At 37.5% G+C, this 15,166-nt stretch overlaps 1 protein-coding gene across 6 annotated transcripts in view; it reads left to right on the top strand.

Annotated features, from left to right (window-relative positions):
- LOC129038763 (olfactory receptor 5V1) overlaps nt 1–14,809 on the top strand; it is a 115,917-nt gene extending 101,108 nt beyond the window's left edge. For all 6 annotated transcript variants that reach the window (XM_054492155.2, XM_054492151.2, XM_054492153.2 and 3 more), the window contains one exon: nt 13,765–14,809. In XM_054492155.2, the coding sequence (XP_054348130.2) occupies nt 13,847–14,809 (963 nt within the window). In that variant the 5' untranslated portion in view covers nt 13,765–13,846. The remainder of the gene's footprint in view (nt 1–13,764) is intronic.
- The last annotated feature ends 357 nt before the right edge of the window (nt 14,810–15,166 follow it).

Genomic DNA, 15,166 nt, shown 5'->3' with positions numbered 1-15,166 from the left:
GGATAAAGAAAATGTGTTACATAAGCACCATGGAATACTATGCAGCCATAAAAAAAGAATAAAATAATGTCCTTTGCAGCAACATGGATGGAGCTGGAGGTCATAATTCTAAGCAAGTTAACACAGGAACAGAAAACCAAATACTGCATGTTGTAACTTATAAGTGGGAGTTAAGCATTGAGCACACATGAACATAGGTATGGGAACAATAGACACTGTGGACTACCAGAGGCTTCAGGGATGGGGGAGGATAGGTTAAAAAAACTACCTATCAAGCCAGGTACTAGGCTTATTACCAGGGTGATGAAATCCATACTCCAAATTTGAACATCATGCAATATTCCCATGTAACAAATCTGCACATATATCCACTATGTCTAAAATAGAAGTTGAATTTTTTTTAAAAAGGTAAAAACTAAAAATAAATATAAAATAAAAAAATTAAAAAAGACTTATTGGTAATGAATGTTAGATACAATAAATGAATAATGCAAAATTTATTATTGTCTCTTTTTGGAGTGAAATAACCACTCATAGATATCTTCAGATGATAACTCTCTTGCTGTATGTACCTAAGTCAGCCAGTAAGAATTTAGCAAGTGATGAAATTGGATAATGCCTAGTAGGTAATTAATTTGTTGAGAATTGAGATTTGATTTTAAATCACAGGTGATGATTAAGAACCATATGAATCTGGGAGAAATAACTCTTCTTTAATCCAAATTCTTAATTTTAAAGGGCAGGCAATATAATGATTAGAGGTCAAAGGATTCAGAAATTCTGTTTTTATGTGATAGTGGCATACTTAGCTGCCTCAATTCTTAAATAATTATATGATCAAAATTAATCAAGCAATTATACTTTTACAAGGCATGCTCAAAATTAACATTTAATCTATCACAAAATATATGGATACTGTATATTCTTTAGTGAGTTTTTGATACATCTTCAAGAACACATAACATGCAAAGGAATAGATATTTGGAGGACTAATCAGTCTTCAGTGCCTGAAGAATATTTCTTTAGTAAGAAGTAGTGTGCAATGTAAGCTTCCCCCACCTCCAGGAGGAAATCAGGATGCTTTCTCCTAATTTAAGCTGAGAGAAAAACCAGTTAGAGAGCTTGATTTCTACATCTGGAATTTTGGAGTCCAAAGACTGATATTTCTTACGTGGCCAAGAAGCAAAATCTAGAGAACTGCATTTCCTGTGATAATAGGGGAAGCATGTGGGTTGTTTCTCACTGGACAGATGTGGGCCAGGAGGTAGTAGTCCACCTGGAGCAGGTCGGACTCCGCAGGACACTTCCTGAAACATAATTATGATGGCAACAGAGCCACTAGAAGACAAATAGATGCTCAGGGGTTGAAGCAGGAATCAGAAGTAGTGAGTCTCAGGACTTGTGCTTGAAGATCCCCAAGGTGTGTCTCTGAGGCTCTTGAAATATTCCCATAAGATGTGGGGATCTTCTTAATCCAAAGGGCATTTTCCTTACTCACTCCAGCCCCATGCACTGGCCTTCAGAGACTGAGTAGAGTCTTGGCACTCACCTAGAAAACCCATCACTCAGAAGTTTATCAGCACAGACTCTGTAGGGAACATTATTTTGTGTTACTTCGTTGTGTTCATAAAAGCAGCCCTGTATCAGTCTCTCAGAGTCTGAATGGTAATCTCTGCTCAATATCTCCAATCACAGGTGAGTAAGTATTTTTAATTGCTTAACTATGGCTTCGTTGCTCTTAGAGATACACTTTTCTGTCTTGCTTTTCGGATATGAGACTAACTGTGTAGCAGATGGAAGTGTAATGACCTGAGGGGTTCCAAAGGAGGGGATAATAAAATTGTCTGTCCCATGCTTTGGGTGACACTCAACCTATTAAGTATGTGAATCAGGAAGCTTCTTTCATTTTGGGTAATTTTTATGTCATTCAGAATAGCCCTCTGCTGGCTTGCCGATTTTTTATTAAATAAAGGACAGTGTATTTATTCTGTAAAAAGAGATTAAAATGCCACTGGATTGCAGAGAATGGTATCAGGAACACACTTTGTGTGACTTTCTCACAAGAAACCATCTTTCATGTCGATCTAATATCCTTGCATGCTAGCTATTATTGATTGAGGTTTTGCCACACTGATTTTCACATATTTGCTATATGATTTCAGTTTTTAGTAAGAAATTGGATAGTATACTTTGAGAAAATTTGAAATTTTAAGATTCTGAATTCCTAAGGTCTCTTTTTTGAGAACACTCTTTAATGAAGAGCTACTGGGTCTGTTAGAAGGAAATGAAAAAGTCAAGACTGAGAGCTTGGAGGGCACACATTCTCGTGAATTTTCTGGCGGCCTTTCCTTGTGGGCTCTTAGAGGCCATTCTTGAGCTCTTTACTATGATATGAAATTCTGAAAACATTTTCTCGGTTGTCCTTGTATTATATCAAGTTTTGGTTCTTTAGTAAGGAGTCAAGACCATGGCTGCTTGGAAAAGGAGTAATTTTCCTATAACTCTGTGTGAAATACTTGTGCTTTGTGTGGTGAATTCTATTCTGTGCCAGGGTCAATCTATGCCTATGAGAGGCAACAATGATCCATGTAGCACAATTTGAGTACCAGCTGCGGGATGTTGTTCTAGATTTGGAAATAGAAGAATTTTTTTCTACTCTTAGTTCACTACTTGTTAACTATGTGATCTTATAAGTAATCCTCCATAAATTGCAGACTCCTGTGCTCTAACTAATATAAATGTTATAAGAATAAAAATAATATGTAAGGTCTGAACATTTTTTCCAAGTTCTACATCATAATAAGTATGTAAAAAAGGGAGGAAATGCAATTGTTTTCTTGGAAAATTTTGCTATACTGCCTTATATTTCAACAGTAGTAATCCATTACTGAATGTTAGACCACTGTGTCCCCAGTTACTTATTAATTCATTGAGAAATAGATTAGTAAGACAGAATATGCACCATAAGATATTATGGACAAACAGGTTATATAAGTCACACAAATAAGTATGTTGTGTGTTATGCGTCATAGTCAAGATTGAAACAAATGCCTACAGATTTTCCAGGAAGGGACAGAAACATTTCACTTGAAGAGAAAAGAGGCATTTAAGCTGAGCTTTAAAAATATGTAGATTAGCAGATAGAAATGAAAGCAGGAAGAAAAACATACAGGCTGAGTGGATAAAAAATGACTAAAATTAAGAGGCTATTCTGAAAAAGAAAATTCTTATTTCAAGGCAAATAACCTTAGAGGAGTAATATATTATTGTTTAAGTTATTTCGTTTAGTCGTTTTATCACAACAGCTTCCCCACAAATAGGGACATGGGAAAGGCATGTTTTGAAGTAAAGAGCAATGATCACAGAACATAGAGGACTTGGGTAACAAAACAAAAGCATCAGGAGATCCCCGGGAGAAAGTAATTCCTTCTCTTAATGTGTAAGAGACCCTGAGAAGGGAGGTGGGCTGCTGAGCCAAGTGTGTCCTCCTCCTGTATTTTGAGAACTGGACAGCTGATACCATCTCATAATGGCCTATGTTTGTGTTGGAGGACAATTCTCTGCAGGATAGCTTTTCACATGAGGAACAGTCTGGCAAGAAAAATGGGGCCCCTTATTTTCACAAACAATTCTTTTAATAACAGCACTCTTTCATACACTAACTGCAATTCAGTGCTTCCCTGAATTTCTACTTTTATGCTTCTCCTTCTTAGTCTCGTAGTTTAGCTTCTACTTGCAGGAAATTCGTTCTGAGAAAGTTCAATTCTGTGTTCTCTTTTTTCCTACTTCACACTCTCCCATTCATAGGAGTAGTTTCAACTATCCTCTATATGCTGATGTGTTACAAATTTGTATCTCTAGTACATACCTCTCCTCTGAGGCCACATACCAAAATATGTCAAATAAACATATTTTCTTAGATATTCAAAGATATCTCAAATTCAGCATGGCCAAAACTGAACACGTGATCTCCCCCTGGATCTGGATTTCCTTTTTTTTTTTTTTTTTAAATATACTTTAAGTTCAGGGATACATGTGCAGAATGTGCAAGTTTGTTACATAGGTATACATGTGCCATGGTGGTTTGCTGCACTGATCAACACGTCATCTCAGTTTTAAGCCCCACATGCATTAGCTATTTGTCCTAATGCTCTCCCTCCCCTTGCCACCTACTCCCCAACAGGCCTCAGTATGTGAGGTTCCCTCCCTGTGTCCATGTGTTCTCATTGTTCAACTCCCACTTATGAGGGAGAACATGTGGTGTCTGGTTTTCTGTTCCTGTGATAGTTTGCTGAGGATGATGGTTCCCAGCTTCATTCATGTCCCTAAAAGGACATGATCTCATTCTTTTTTATGGCTACATAGTATTCCATGGTATATATGTGCCACATTTTCTTTATCCAGTCTATCATTGATGGGCATTTGTGTTGGTTCCAAGTCTTTGCTACTTTAAATAGTGCCGCAATAAACATACATATGCATGTGTCTTTATAGTAGAATGATTTATAATCCTTTGGGTATATACCCAGTAATGTGATTGTTGGGTTAAATAGTATTTCTGGTTATAGATCCTTGAGTAATTGCCACACTGCCTTCCGCAATGGTTGAACTAATTTACACTCCCATCAACAGTGTAAAAGCCTTCCTATTTCTCCACATCCTCGCCAACATCTGCTGTTTGCAGACTTTTTAATGATTGCCATTCAAACTGGCATGAGATGGTATCTTATTGTGGTTTTGATTTGCATTTCTCTAACGACCAGTGATGATGACCTTTTTTTCATATGTTTGTTGGCCACATAAATGTCTTCTTTTGAGAAGTGTCTGTTCATATCCATCACCCACTTTTTGATGGGGTTGTTTGTTTTTTCTTGTAAATTTGTTGAAGTTCCTTGTAGATTCTGGATATTAGACCTTTGCCAGATGGATAGATTGCCAAAATTTTCTCCCATTCTGTAGGTTTCCTGTTCAGTCTGATGATAGTTTTTTTGTTTTGTTTTTTTTTTCTGTGCAGAAGCTCTTTAGTTTAATTAGATCCCATTTGTCAATTTTGGCTTTTGTTGCATTGCTTTTGGTGTTTTAGTCATGAAGTCTTTGCCCATGCCTATGTCCTGAATGGTATTTCCGAGGTTTTCTTCTAGGGTTTGTATGGGTTTAGGTTTTATGTTTAAGTCTTTAATCCATCTTGAGTTAATTTTTGTATAAGGTGTAAGGAAGGGGTCCAGTTTCTGTTTTCTGCATGTGGCTAGCCAGTTTTCCCAGTACCAATTATTCAACAAGGAATCCTTTCCCCATTGCTTGTTTTTGTCAGGTTTGTCAGGTTTTTTCAGGTTTGTCAAAACAAAGGTTTTGTCAGGTTTGTCAGGTTGTAGATGTGTGGTGTTATTTCTGAGGCCTCTGTTCTGTTCCATTGGTCTATATATCTGTTTTGGTACCAGTATCATGCTGTTTTGGTTACTGTAGCCTTGTAGTCTAGTTTGAAGTCAGGTAGCATGATGCCTCCAGCTTTGTTCTTTTTGCTTAGGATTGTCTTGGCTATACGGGCTCTTTTTTTGGTTCCATATGAAATTTAAAGTCGTTTTTTCTAGTTCTGAGAAGAAAATCAATGGTAGCTTGATGGGAATAGCATTGAATCTATAAATTACTTTGGGCAGTATGGCCATTTACACAATATTGATTCTTCGTATCCATGAGCATGGAATTTTTTTCTCTTCATTTGTGTCCTCTCTTATTTCCTTGAGAAGCAGTTTGTATTCTCCTTAAAGAGGTCCATCACATCCCTTGTAAGTTGTATTCCTAGGTATTTATTTTTTTTTATAGTAATTGTGAATGGGAGTTCACTCATGATTTGGCTCTCTGCTTGTCTCTTATTGGTGTATAGGAATGCTTGTAATTTTTGCACATTGATTTTGTATCCTGAGACTTTGCTGAAGTGGCTCATCAGCCTAAGGAGTTTTTGGGCTGAGATGATGGGGTTTTCTAAATATACAATTATGTCATCTGCAAACAGAGGCAATTAGACTTCCTCTCTTCCTATTTGAATACCCTTTATTTCTTTCTCTTTCCTGATTGCCCTGGGCAGAACTTCTAATACTATGTGGAATAGGAGTGGTAAGAGAGGGCATCCTTGTCTTGTGCAGGTTTTCAGAGTATGCTTCCAGCTTTTGTCCATTCATTATGATATTGGCTATGGGTTTGTTGTGAATAGGTCTTTTTTTATGTATATGTTCCATCAATACTTAGTTTATTGAGAGTTTTTAGCATGAAGGGGTATGGAATTTTATCAAAGGCCTTTTCTGCATCTATTGAGATAATCATGTGGTTTTTGTCATTGGTTCTGTTTATGTGATGGATTATGTTTATTGATTTGTGTATGTTGAACCAGCCTTTTATCCCAGGGATGAAGCCAACTTGATTGTAGTGGATAAGATTTTTGATGTGCTGCCGGATTTGGTTTGCCAGTAGTTTATTGAGCATTTTTGCATCGAGGTTCATTAGGGATATTGGACTGAAATTTTCTTTTTTTGTTGTGTCTTTGCCAGGTTTTGGTATCAGGACGATGCTGGCCTCATAAAATGAGCTAGGGAGGAGTCCCTCTTTTTTATTGTTTGGAATAGTTTCAAAACGAATGGTACCAGCTCCTCTTTGTATCTCTGGTAGAATTCAGCTGTGAATCCATCAGATCCTGGAGACTTTTTGTTTTTTAGGCTACTAATTACTGCCTCAATTTCAGTACTTGTTATTGGTCTATTCAGGGATTCGACTTCTTCCTGGTTTAGGCTTGGAAGAGTGTATGTGTCCAGGAATTTATCCATTTCTTCTAGATTTTCTAGTTTATTTGCATAGAGGTATTTATAGTATTCTCTGATGGTAGTTTCCATTACTGTGGGATCAGTGGTGATAACCCCTTTACCATTTTTTGTCGTGTCTATTTGATTCTTCTCTCTTTTCTTCTTTACTAGTCTGGCTAGCAGTCTATCTCTTTTGTTAATCTTCTCAAATAACCAGCTCCTGCATTCACTGATGTTTTGAAGGGTTTTTCGTGTCTCTATCTCCTTCAGTTCTGCTCTGATCTTAGTTATTTCTTGTCTTCTGCTAGCTTTTGAATGTGTTTGCTCTTGCTTCTTTAGCTCTTTTAATTGTGATGTTAGGGGGTCGATTTTAGATCTTTCCTGCTTTCTGACATGTGCATTTAGTGCTATAAATTTTTCTCTTAACACTGCTTTAGCTATGTCCCTGAGATTATAGTACATTGTCTCTTTGTTCTCATTGGTTTCAAAGAACTTCGTTATACCTCCCTTAATTTCATTATTTACCCAGTAGTCATTCAGGAGCAGGTTGTTAATGTGATTGTGAGGTTTCATGTAGTTGTGAGGTTTTGAGTGAGTTTCTTAATGCTGAGTTCTAATTTGATTGCACTGTGGTCTGAGAGACTGTTTTGATTTCCATTCTTTTGCATTTGCTGAGGAGTGTTTTACTTCCAATTATGTGGTCGATTTTAGAATAATTGCTATGTGGTGCTGAGAAGAATGTATATTCTGTTGATTTGGGGTGGAGAGTTCAGTAGATGTCTATTAGGTCTGCTTGGTCCAGAGCTGAATTCAAGTCCTGAATATTCTTGATAATTTTCTGTCTCATTGATCTGTCTAATATTGACAGTGGAGTGTTAAAGTCTTCCGTTATTATTGTGTGGGACTCTAAGTCTCTTTGTAGGTCTATAAGAACTTGTTTCATGAATCTGGGTGCTCCTTTATTGGGTGCATATGTATTTAGGATAGTTAGCTCTTCTTGTTGCATTGATCCCTTTACCATTGTGTAATGCCTTTCTTTGTCTTTTTTGATCTCTGTTGGTTTAAATTCTGTTTTATCAGAGACTAGGATTGCAACCCCTGCTTTTTTTTTCTCTTTCCATTTGCTTGGTAAATATTTCTCTATCCCTTTGTTTTGAGCCTATGTATGTCTTTGCACATGAGATGGGTCTCCTGAATACTGTACACTGGTGGGTTTTGACACTTTATTCAATTTGCCAGTCTGTGTCTTTTAATTGGGACATTTAGCCCATTTACATTTAAGATTAATATTGTTAGTGTGAATTTGATCCATTCATCATGATGCTAGTTGGTTACTTTGAACATTAGTTGATGCAGTTTCTTCATAGTGTCTTTGGTTTTCATATTACGGTGTGTTTTTGCAGTGGCTGGTACTAGTTTTTCCTTTCCATGTTTAGTTCTTCCTTTAGGAGCTCTTGTAAAGCAGGCCTGGTGGTGACATAATCCCTCAGCATTTGCTTGTCTGTAAATGATTTTATTTCTCCTTCACTTATGAAGCTTAGTTTGGCTGTATGCGAAATTCTGAGTTGAAAATTCTTTTTTTTTTAAGAATGTTGAATATTGGTCCCCACTTTTTTCTGGCTTGCGGGTTTTCTGCAGAGAGATCCACTGTTAGTCTGATGGGCTTCCCTTTGTAGGTAATCTGACCTTCCTCTCTGACTGCCCTTAACATTTTTTTCTTTCATTTCAACCTTGGATAATCTGATGATTATGTGTCTTGGGGTTGCCCTTCTTGAGGAGTATCTTAGTGGTGTTCTCTGTATTTCCTGAATTTGGATGTTGACCTGTCTTGCTAGGTTGGGGAAGTTCTCCTGGATAATATTTTGAAGGGTGTTTTCCAACTTGGTCCCATTCTCCATGTTACTTTCAGGTACACCACTCAATCATAGGTTTGGTCTTTTCACATAGTCCCATATTTCTTGGAGACTTTTTTCCTTCCTTTTCCCTCTTTTTTCTCTAATATTGTCTTCCCACCTTATTTTAGTAAGTTGATCTTCAATCTCTGATATCCTTTCTTCTATTGATCAGTTCAGCTATTGATACTTGTGTATGCTTCATGAAGTTCTCATGCTATGTTTTTCAGCTCCATCAGGTCACTTATGTTTTTCTCTAAACTTCTAGTTAGCAGTTCCTGTAATCTTTTGTCAAATTTCTTAGCTTCATTGCATTGGGTTAGAACATGCTCCTTTAGCTCAATGGAGTTTGTTATTACCCACCTTCTGAAGCCTACTTCTGTCAATTTATCAAACTCATTCTCTGCCCAGTTTTGTGCACTTGCTGGAGAGGAGTTGCAATCGTTTGGAGAGAAGACATTCTTCTCTAGAAAAATGTTTTTGGAATTTTCAGCATTTTTGTGCTGGTTTTTCCTCATCTTCATGGATTTATCTACCTTTGATCTTTGAGGTTGATGACCTTTGGATGGGATTTTGTGTGGGGGTCCTTTTTGTTGATGTTGATGTTATTGCTTTCTGTTTGTTAGTTTTTCTTCTACCAGTCAGGCCCCTCTTCTGCAGGTCTGCTGCAGTTTGCTGGAGGTCTGCTGCAGTTTGCTGGAGGTCCACTCCAGATCCTATTTGCCTGAGTATCACCAGTGGAGGCTGCACAACGGCAACTATTACTGCCTGCTTCTTCCTCTGGAAGCTTCATCCCAAAGGGAAGCCCAGTGCCAGCGGGAGCTCTCCTCTATGAGGTGTCTGTCAACCCCTGTTGGGAAGTCTCTCTCAGTCAATAGGCACTGGGGTCGGGGATTCACTGGCAGAGGCAGTCTGTCCCTTAGCAGAGCTTGAGCGCTGTGCTGGGAGAACCCTCCTTGTCAGGATCCACTGCTTTCTTCAGAGCCGGCAGGCAGGAATGCTTAAGTCTGATGAAGCTGCGCCCACAGCTGCCCCTTCCCCCAGGTGCTCTGTCCCATGAAGATGGGAGTTTTATCTCTAAGCCCCTGACTGGGACTGCTGCTTTTCTTTCAGAGATGCCCTCCCCAGTGAGGAGGAATCTAGAGAAGCAGTCTGGCCACAGCCACTTTGCCACGCTGTGTTGAGTTCCACCCAGTCCAAACTTCCAGGCCTCCTTAGCACTGTCAGGGGAAAACTGCCTACTCAAGCCTCACTAATGGTGGATGTCCCTCCCCACAACAAGCTCGATCATCCAGGGTCAACTTCAGACTGCTGTGCTGGCAGTGAGAATTTTAAGCCAGTGGTCCTTAGCTTGCTGGGCTCCATGGGAGTGGGACCCGCTGACTGAGACCACTTGGCTTCAGCCCCCTTTCGAGGGGAATGAACAGTTCTGTCTGTTGATGTTCCAGGTGCCACTGGGGTATGAAAAAAAAAACTCCTGCAGCTGGCTCAGTGTCTGCCCAAACAGCCACCCAGTTTTGTGCTTGAAACCCAGGCTCCTGGTGGTGTAGGCACGTGAGGGACTCTCCTGGTCTGCGGATTGCAAAAACCGTGGGAAAGGTGTAGTATGTGGGCTGAAGAGCACAGTCCCTCACAGCTTCCCTTGGCTGGGGAAGCTCCTTGCACTTCCCGAGTGAGGCAATGCTGCACCATGCTTCTGCCTGCCCTCCAGGGGCTGCACCTTCTTCCTAACCATTTACCTAACTGGTACCTCAGTTGGAAATGCAGAAATCACCTGCCTTCTGCATTGGTCTCACTGGGAGCTGCAGAGCAGAGCTGTTCCTATTCAGCCATCTTGCCAGATTCGCCAGCAAGTGCCAATTTCCTGCTTTCATTTCAGAGAACGACACCCCTAGCCATCTGCATGTTCAATCCAGGAATCTAAATCAGCATAGTGCACTCGTTTAGGCCACAAAGTGAAATGTAAAACCCAATATCACCACTGCAAGTCTGAGTAACTTTAGGCAAATTATTTAATTTCTCTGAAACTTATTTTAAAATTTTGTACTTGTAATATGGACATGATATGTCTCTTCCATTGTGTGTGTGTGTGTTTCTGGTGTGTGTGGGTGTGTGAACTGGGTAATATAATGATTGTTGAATTGTTATGTTATAATGTGCATTTAATATATGTTGGTTATGACTACTATCCTTAATTTATCCTTCTTCATCACTTTATACCAAAATTGTAACACTGTATATTCTAATATCTCTCAAATGCCTCTATTTCTATCCAACCAAATTGTCACCACTCTAGTCTGCAGTATATATATAATGTGATGTTATAATGCGTGTATATATTTTGGAATGATTACAGCAGGCTAAATAACATATCTGCCACCTCACATACTTATCATTACTTTGTGGGGAAAATATTTAAAATCCACTCCATTAGCAATTTTGGAATATACAATACATTTTAACTATAGTCACCATGCTATGCAATAAATCATTAGAACTTATTTCTCCTGTGTAACTGAAACTTTGTACCCTTTGACCAGTCCACCCCTGTCCACCCCTACCTCAACCTCTGGTAACCACCATTCTATTCTCTACCTCTATAGATTTGACCTTTTTAGATTCCACATATAAGGGAGATCATGCAATACTTGTCTTTCTGTGCCTGGCTTATCTCACTCAGCATAATGTCCTCTAGGTTAATCCATGTCAGAAATGACAGGATTTTCTTTTTTTAAAGGCTGCATAGTATTCCACCAGGTATATATAACATATTTTCTTTATTCATTCATCTATTGATGAAGATTTAGGTTGTTTCCATGGCTACTGTGAATAACGCTGCAAAGACCATGGGAGTGCAGATATCTCTTTGAGATAGTGATTTCAATTCCTTTGGATATATATCTAGAAGTGGAATCGCTGGATCACATAGTAGTTGCATTTTTAGTTTTTTGAAGAAACTGCACTGTTTTCCAAAATGGCTCTATTAATTTACATTTCCATTAACACTGTGCCAGTTCCCTTTTTTCCACATTTTTGCCTTAAAATATATTTGTTGAATAAAATGAGTAGAAGGGTTAATTCCTCCTCAGAAGTGGAAGGAAAGGTTAAAAAAAATGAAAGGGGAGATAGAGATTAGGAATAGGGAAAAAGATTGATTTGAGAATACAATTTTGGAGTTCTTCTGTAGATGGAATGAAAATTGTCCTAGTGAATTTATTCGATTGTGGTAATATGAAATACTATATTATGTGAATTTTTTCAACTTATCCTCTCCCTTCATTAAAAACATCCACAGTAGTTCACAAGGAAAGAAGACAGCAATTACAACAAAAGCACAATTAAGCCACCTTTCAAACTTCACATTGAAATGCATATTTGTCTATAGGTGAGGGCAATCAATAAAGTATGTAGTTTGAATGAATATACAACAATTATCTTCGTTTTTACATTTTTATTTTATTTTATTTATCTACGTTTTTATAATTTGCTTCAAACATCGAACTGCAGATTAATTTTTCTCACTTGAATTAGGCCTTGAGCATTTTAAATTAGGGGATTCTCCCTACAACTGTTTTAATTTTATTAAACATTTTTATTAACCAACTTAAACTAAGCTCTAGAAGAGTATCTTTTAATAACACAAACATGAACATTTAAATTAATCTATAGCTGGTCCAAGAAATAAACAACTACACTAGAAATTGATTGTTCAAATAACCATATTCAAATAAGAACCAGATATTTAGAAACAATTGGATTTAACCATCAAAACACTGCAAGCATAGCACATTGCCATTAACAGTCAGAAATAGAAGTCATAACAATTTGTAACCAGTTAAAATAATTCAATTATATGAACCTAGGTTACATTCAAAACAAGAGAAGTGTTTTTTAAGGGCATTCTGTTGTCATAAGTTAATGGAAATTAAATTTTTAGCCACTCAATTGAAAGTATATTAGCTTTGGGAGTGATAAAGCTACCTTTTTTTACCTGCTAGCTGCATGACATCTTCCAGACATTTATCTTGCTGAGACTCAGTGTTCTCATCCAGAGAATGGGAATGATAAATATTACTTATCTTAAAGGATTTATGTAAAGACTAAATGAGATGCTGTGTAGGAAGTGCTCAGAGATTATCAGTGTCCTTCTATATGAAGCACTTAACAATGATTTGTTGAAACAGACACTAATTCCTGCACCAGCCAAATAGCTCTTGAATTTTCCAAATTGATGATCTATAGCAATAGGTTTCTAATTCATTAGGATGAGTCTCTTGGAAAGTTTATAAAAATTCAGATAACCTAACCCCAAATTCAGGGAATCTAATTCAATATACTTCTTGTTGAAATTTATCATATCAAAAATGAACAAATAAAACAATATAAATATTCATTAATAAGGGTGGGATATATAAAAACTTTGCTATATTCATACAAATACTTGAATACAACTCAAAGATCATGTTTTAGCATAAAACGTATTGCCATGGGAAATTAAGGAAAAATCAGATTAAAATAGGTACTTTTGATCCTCTATTCAACATTTCCTTATGGAAAATGGATCGGAAGAACATATACCAAATCATTAATAGAGATTTTCTCTGGTGACTACTAAAGATTTTTAATGTTTTAAATTTTCTTTTCTATATTTTTCCCAAATATTCTAAAACAAATACATTAATTTTAATCGGAAAAGAATATAAAACAAAATTTATATTAACGTTGAAGTATGAAAAAGGGGAGCAGGGACGGCTTCAAAGAAGCAAATGAATACCAGAGATTCTTCTAGAAATCGCATTCTACAGCACAGGTTCACACATCCCCAAGAAAATGCTGGTGAGCTGACCCAGCCATTATTAACAGAGAACTCTAGGACATATGGTGTCCATTTGTATTCTAATTTAAAACTTCCAGTGTTGTATATTTTACAAAGATTTGATCTGCAGATGAAACATTGGATGTATTTATATCTGTGTTGCATGGTAGGTAGGAGCTATGGTTTGCAAAAGAATGCTGCTTCTCTGGTTTGACATAAATGGTGATTACTTTTATTTGTAACCTTTTTTTCTCTTATTTTTCAGGTCATGCTATTGCAGCATATGATTCATTTTTATAATCTGGTCTTCTCTTTGCCCCATTCCTGAAAGGAAACCAGGCAACATCATGGAAAGAAAGAATCAAACAGCTATAACTGAATTCATCATCTTGGGATTCTCCAACCTAAATGAATTGCAGTTTTTACTATTCACCATCTTCTTTCTGACTTATTTCTTTACTTTGGGAGGAAATATATTAATTATCTTGATGACTGTGACTGATCCACACCTGCATACACCTATGTATTATTTTCTAGGGAACTTGGCCTTTATTGACATCTGCTGCACCACCAGCAATGTCCCCCAGATGATGGTGCACCTCCTCTCAAAGAAAAGAAGCATTTCTTATTTGGGGTGTGTGGTTCAACTTTCTACATTTGTTTTCTTTGTAGGATCAGTGTGTCTCCTACTGGCAGCAATGGCGTATGATTGTGACATTGCAATCTGCAATCCTTTAAGGTATTCAATTATTCTGAACAAGGTTCTATGCAATCAATTAGCAGCCCCATGCTGGGCTGCTGGTTTCCTTAACTCAGTGGTGCATACAGTGTTGACATTCCGCCTGCCCTTCTGTGGCAACAATCAGATTAATTACTTCTGTGACATCCCCCCTTTGCTGATCTTGTCTTGTGGAAACACTTCTGTCAATGAGTTGGCACTGCTATCCATTGGGGTCTTCATTGGTTGGACTCCTTTCCTTTGTATTGTACTTTCCTACATTTGCATAATCTCCACCATCTTGAGGATCCACTCCTCAGAGGGAAGACGAAAAGCCTTTTCTACATGTGCCTCCCACCTGGCCATTGTCTTTCTCTTTTATGGCAGTGCCATCTTTACATATGTACGGCCCATCTCAACTTACTCACTAAAGAAAGATAGGTTGATTTCAGTGTTGTACAGTGTTGTTACCCCCATGCTAAACCCTATAATTTACACATCGAGGAATAAGGACATCAAAGAAGCTGTCAAAACTATAGGGAGCAAGTGGCAGCCACCAATTTCCTCTTTGGATAGTAAACTCACTTATTGAACCTCACAGGTTCAATAATCTTATACTACAAAATTAACTTTTTCACCAGTCAGCAGTTTTTATTGAAAGTTTAAAAGATAATTGCAATGTTGGGACAGATATTGAAGACTTGGTACACTCCAGTCTAAGTGTACTTAGTGTACTTATTCTTGAGCTTTAGTTAGTTCTATGAGAGATATCAATGTTGCTCTCTTTAGATATTATCTTCTTATTTATTTTTCCATTCCTGAATCTTGCATTCAAAGACTGTTTCCCTCTTTCATGAGATATTTGTTTAATGGACTTCATCACTTGAAAATTTCCCTGCTTTTTCATATTGCTTTCTGTATATTAAATAATGTGAAATATTTTTCTTCA

This window comes from Pongo pygmaeus, chromosome 5 (assembly GCF_028885625.2).
Source record: "Pongo pygmaeus isolate AG05252 chromosome 5, NHGRI_mPonPyg2-v2.0_pri, whole genome shotgun sequence".
NCBI classification, from domain to species: Eukaryota; Metazoa; Chordata; class Mammalia; order Primates; family Hominidae; genus Pongo; species Pongo pygmaeus.
Note: the sequence above shows the minus strand (reverse complement) of the source record. Positions and strands in the feature narration are given on the sequence as shown.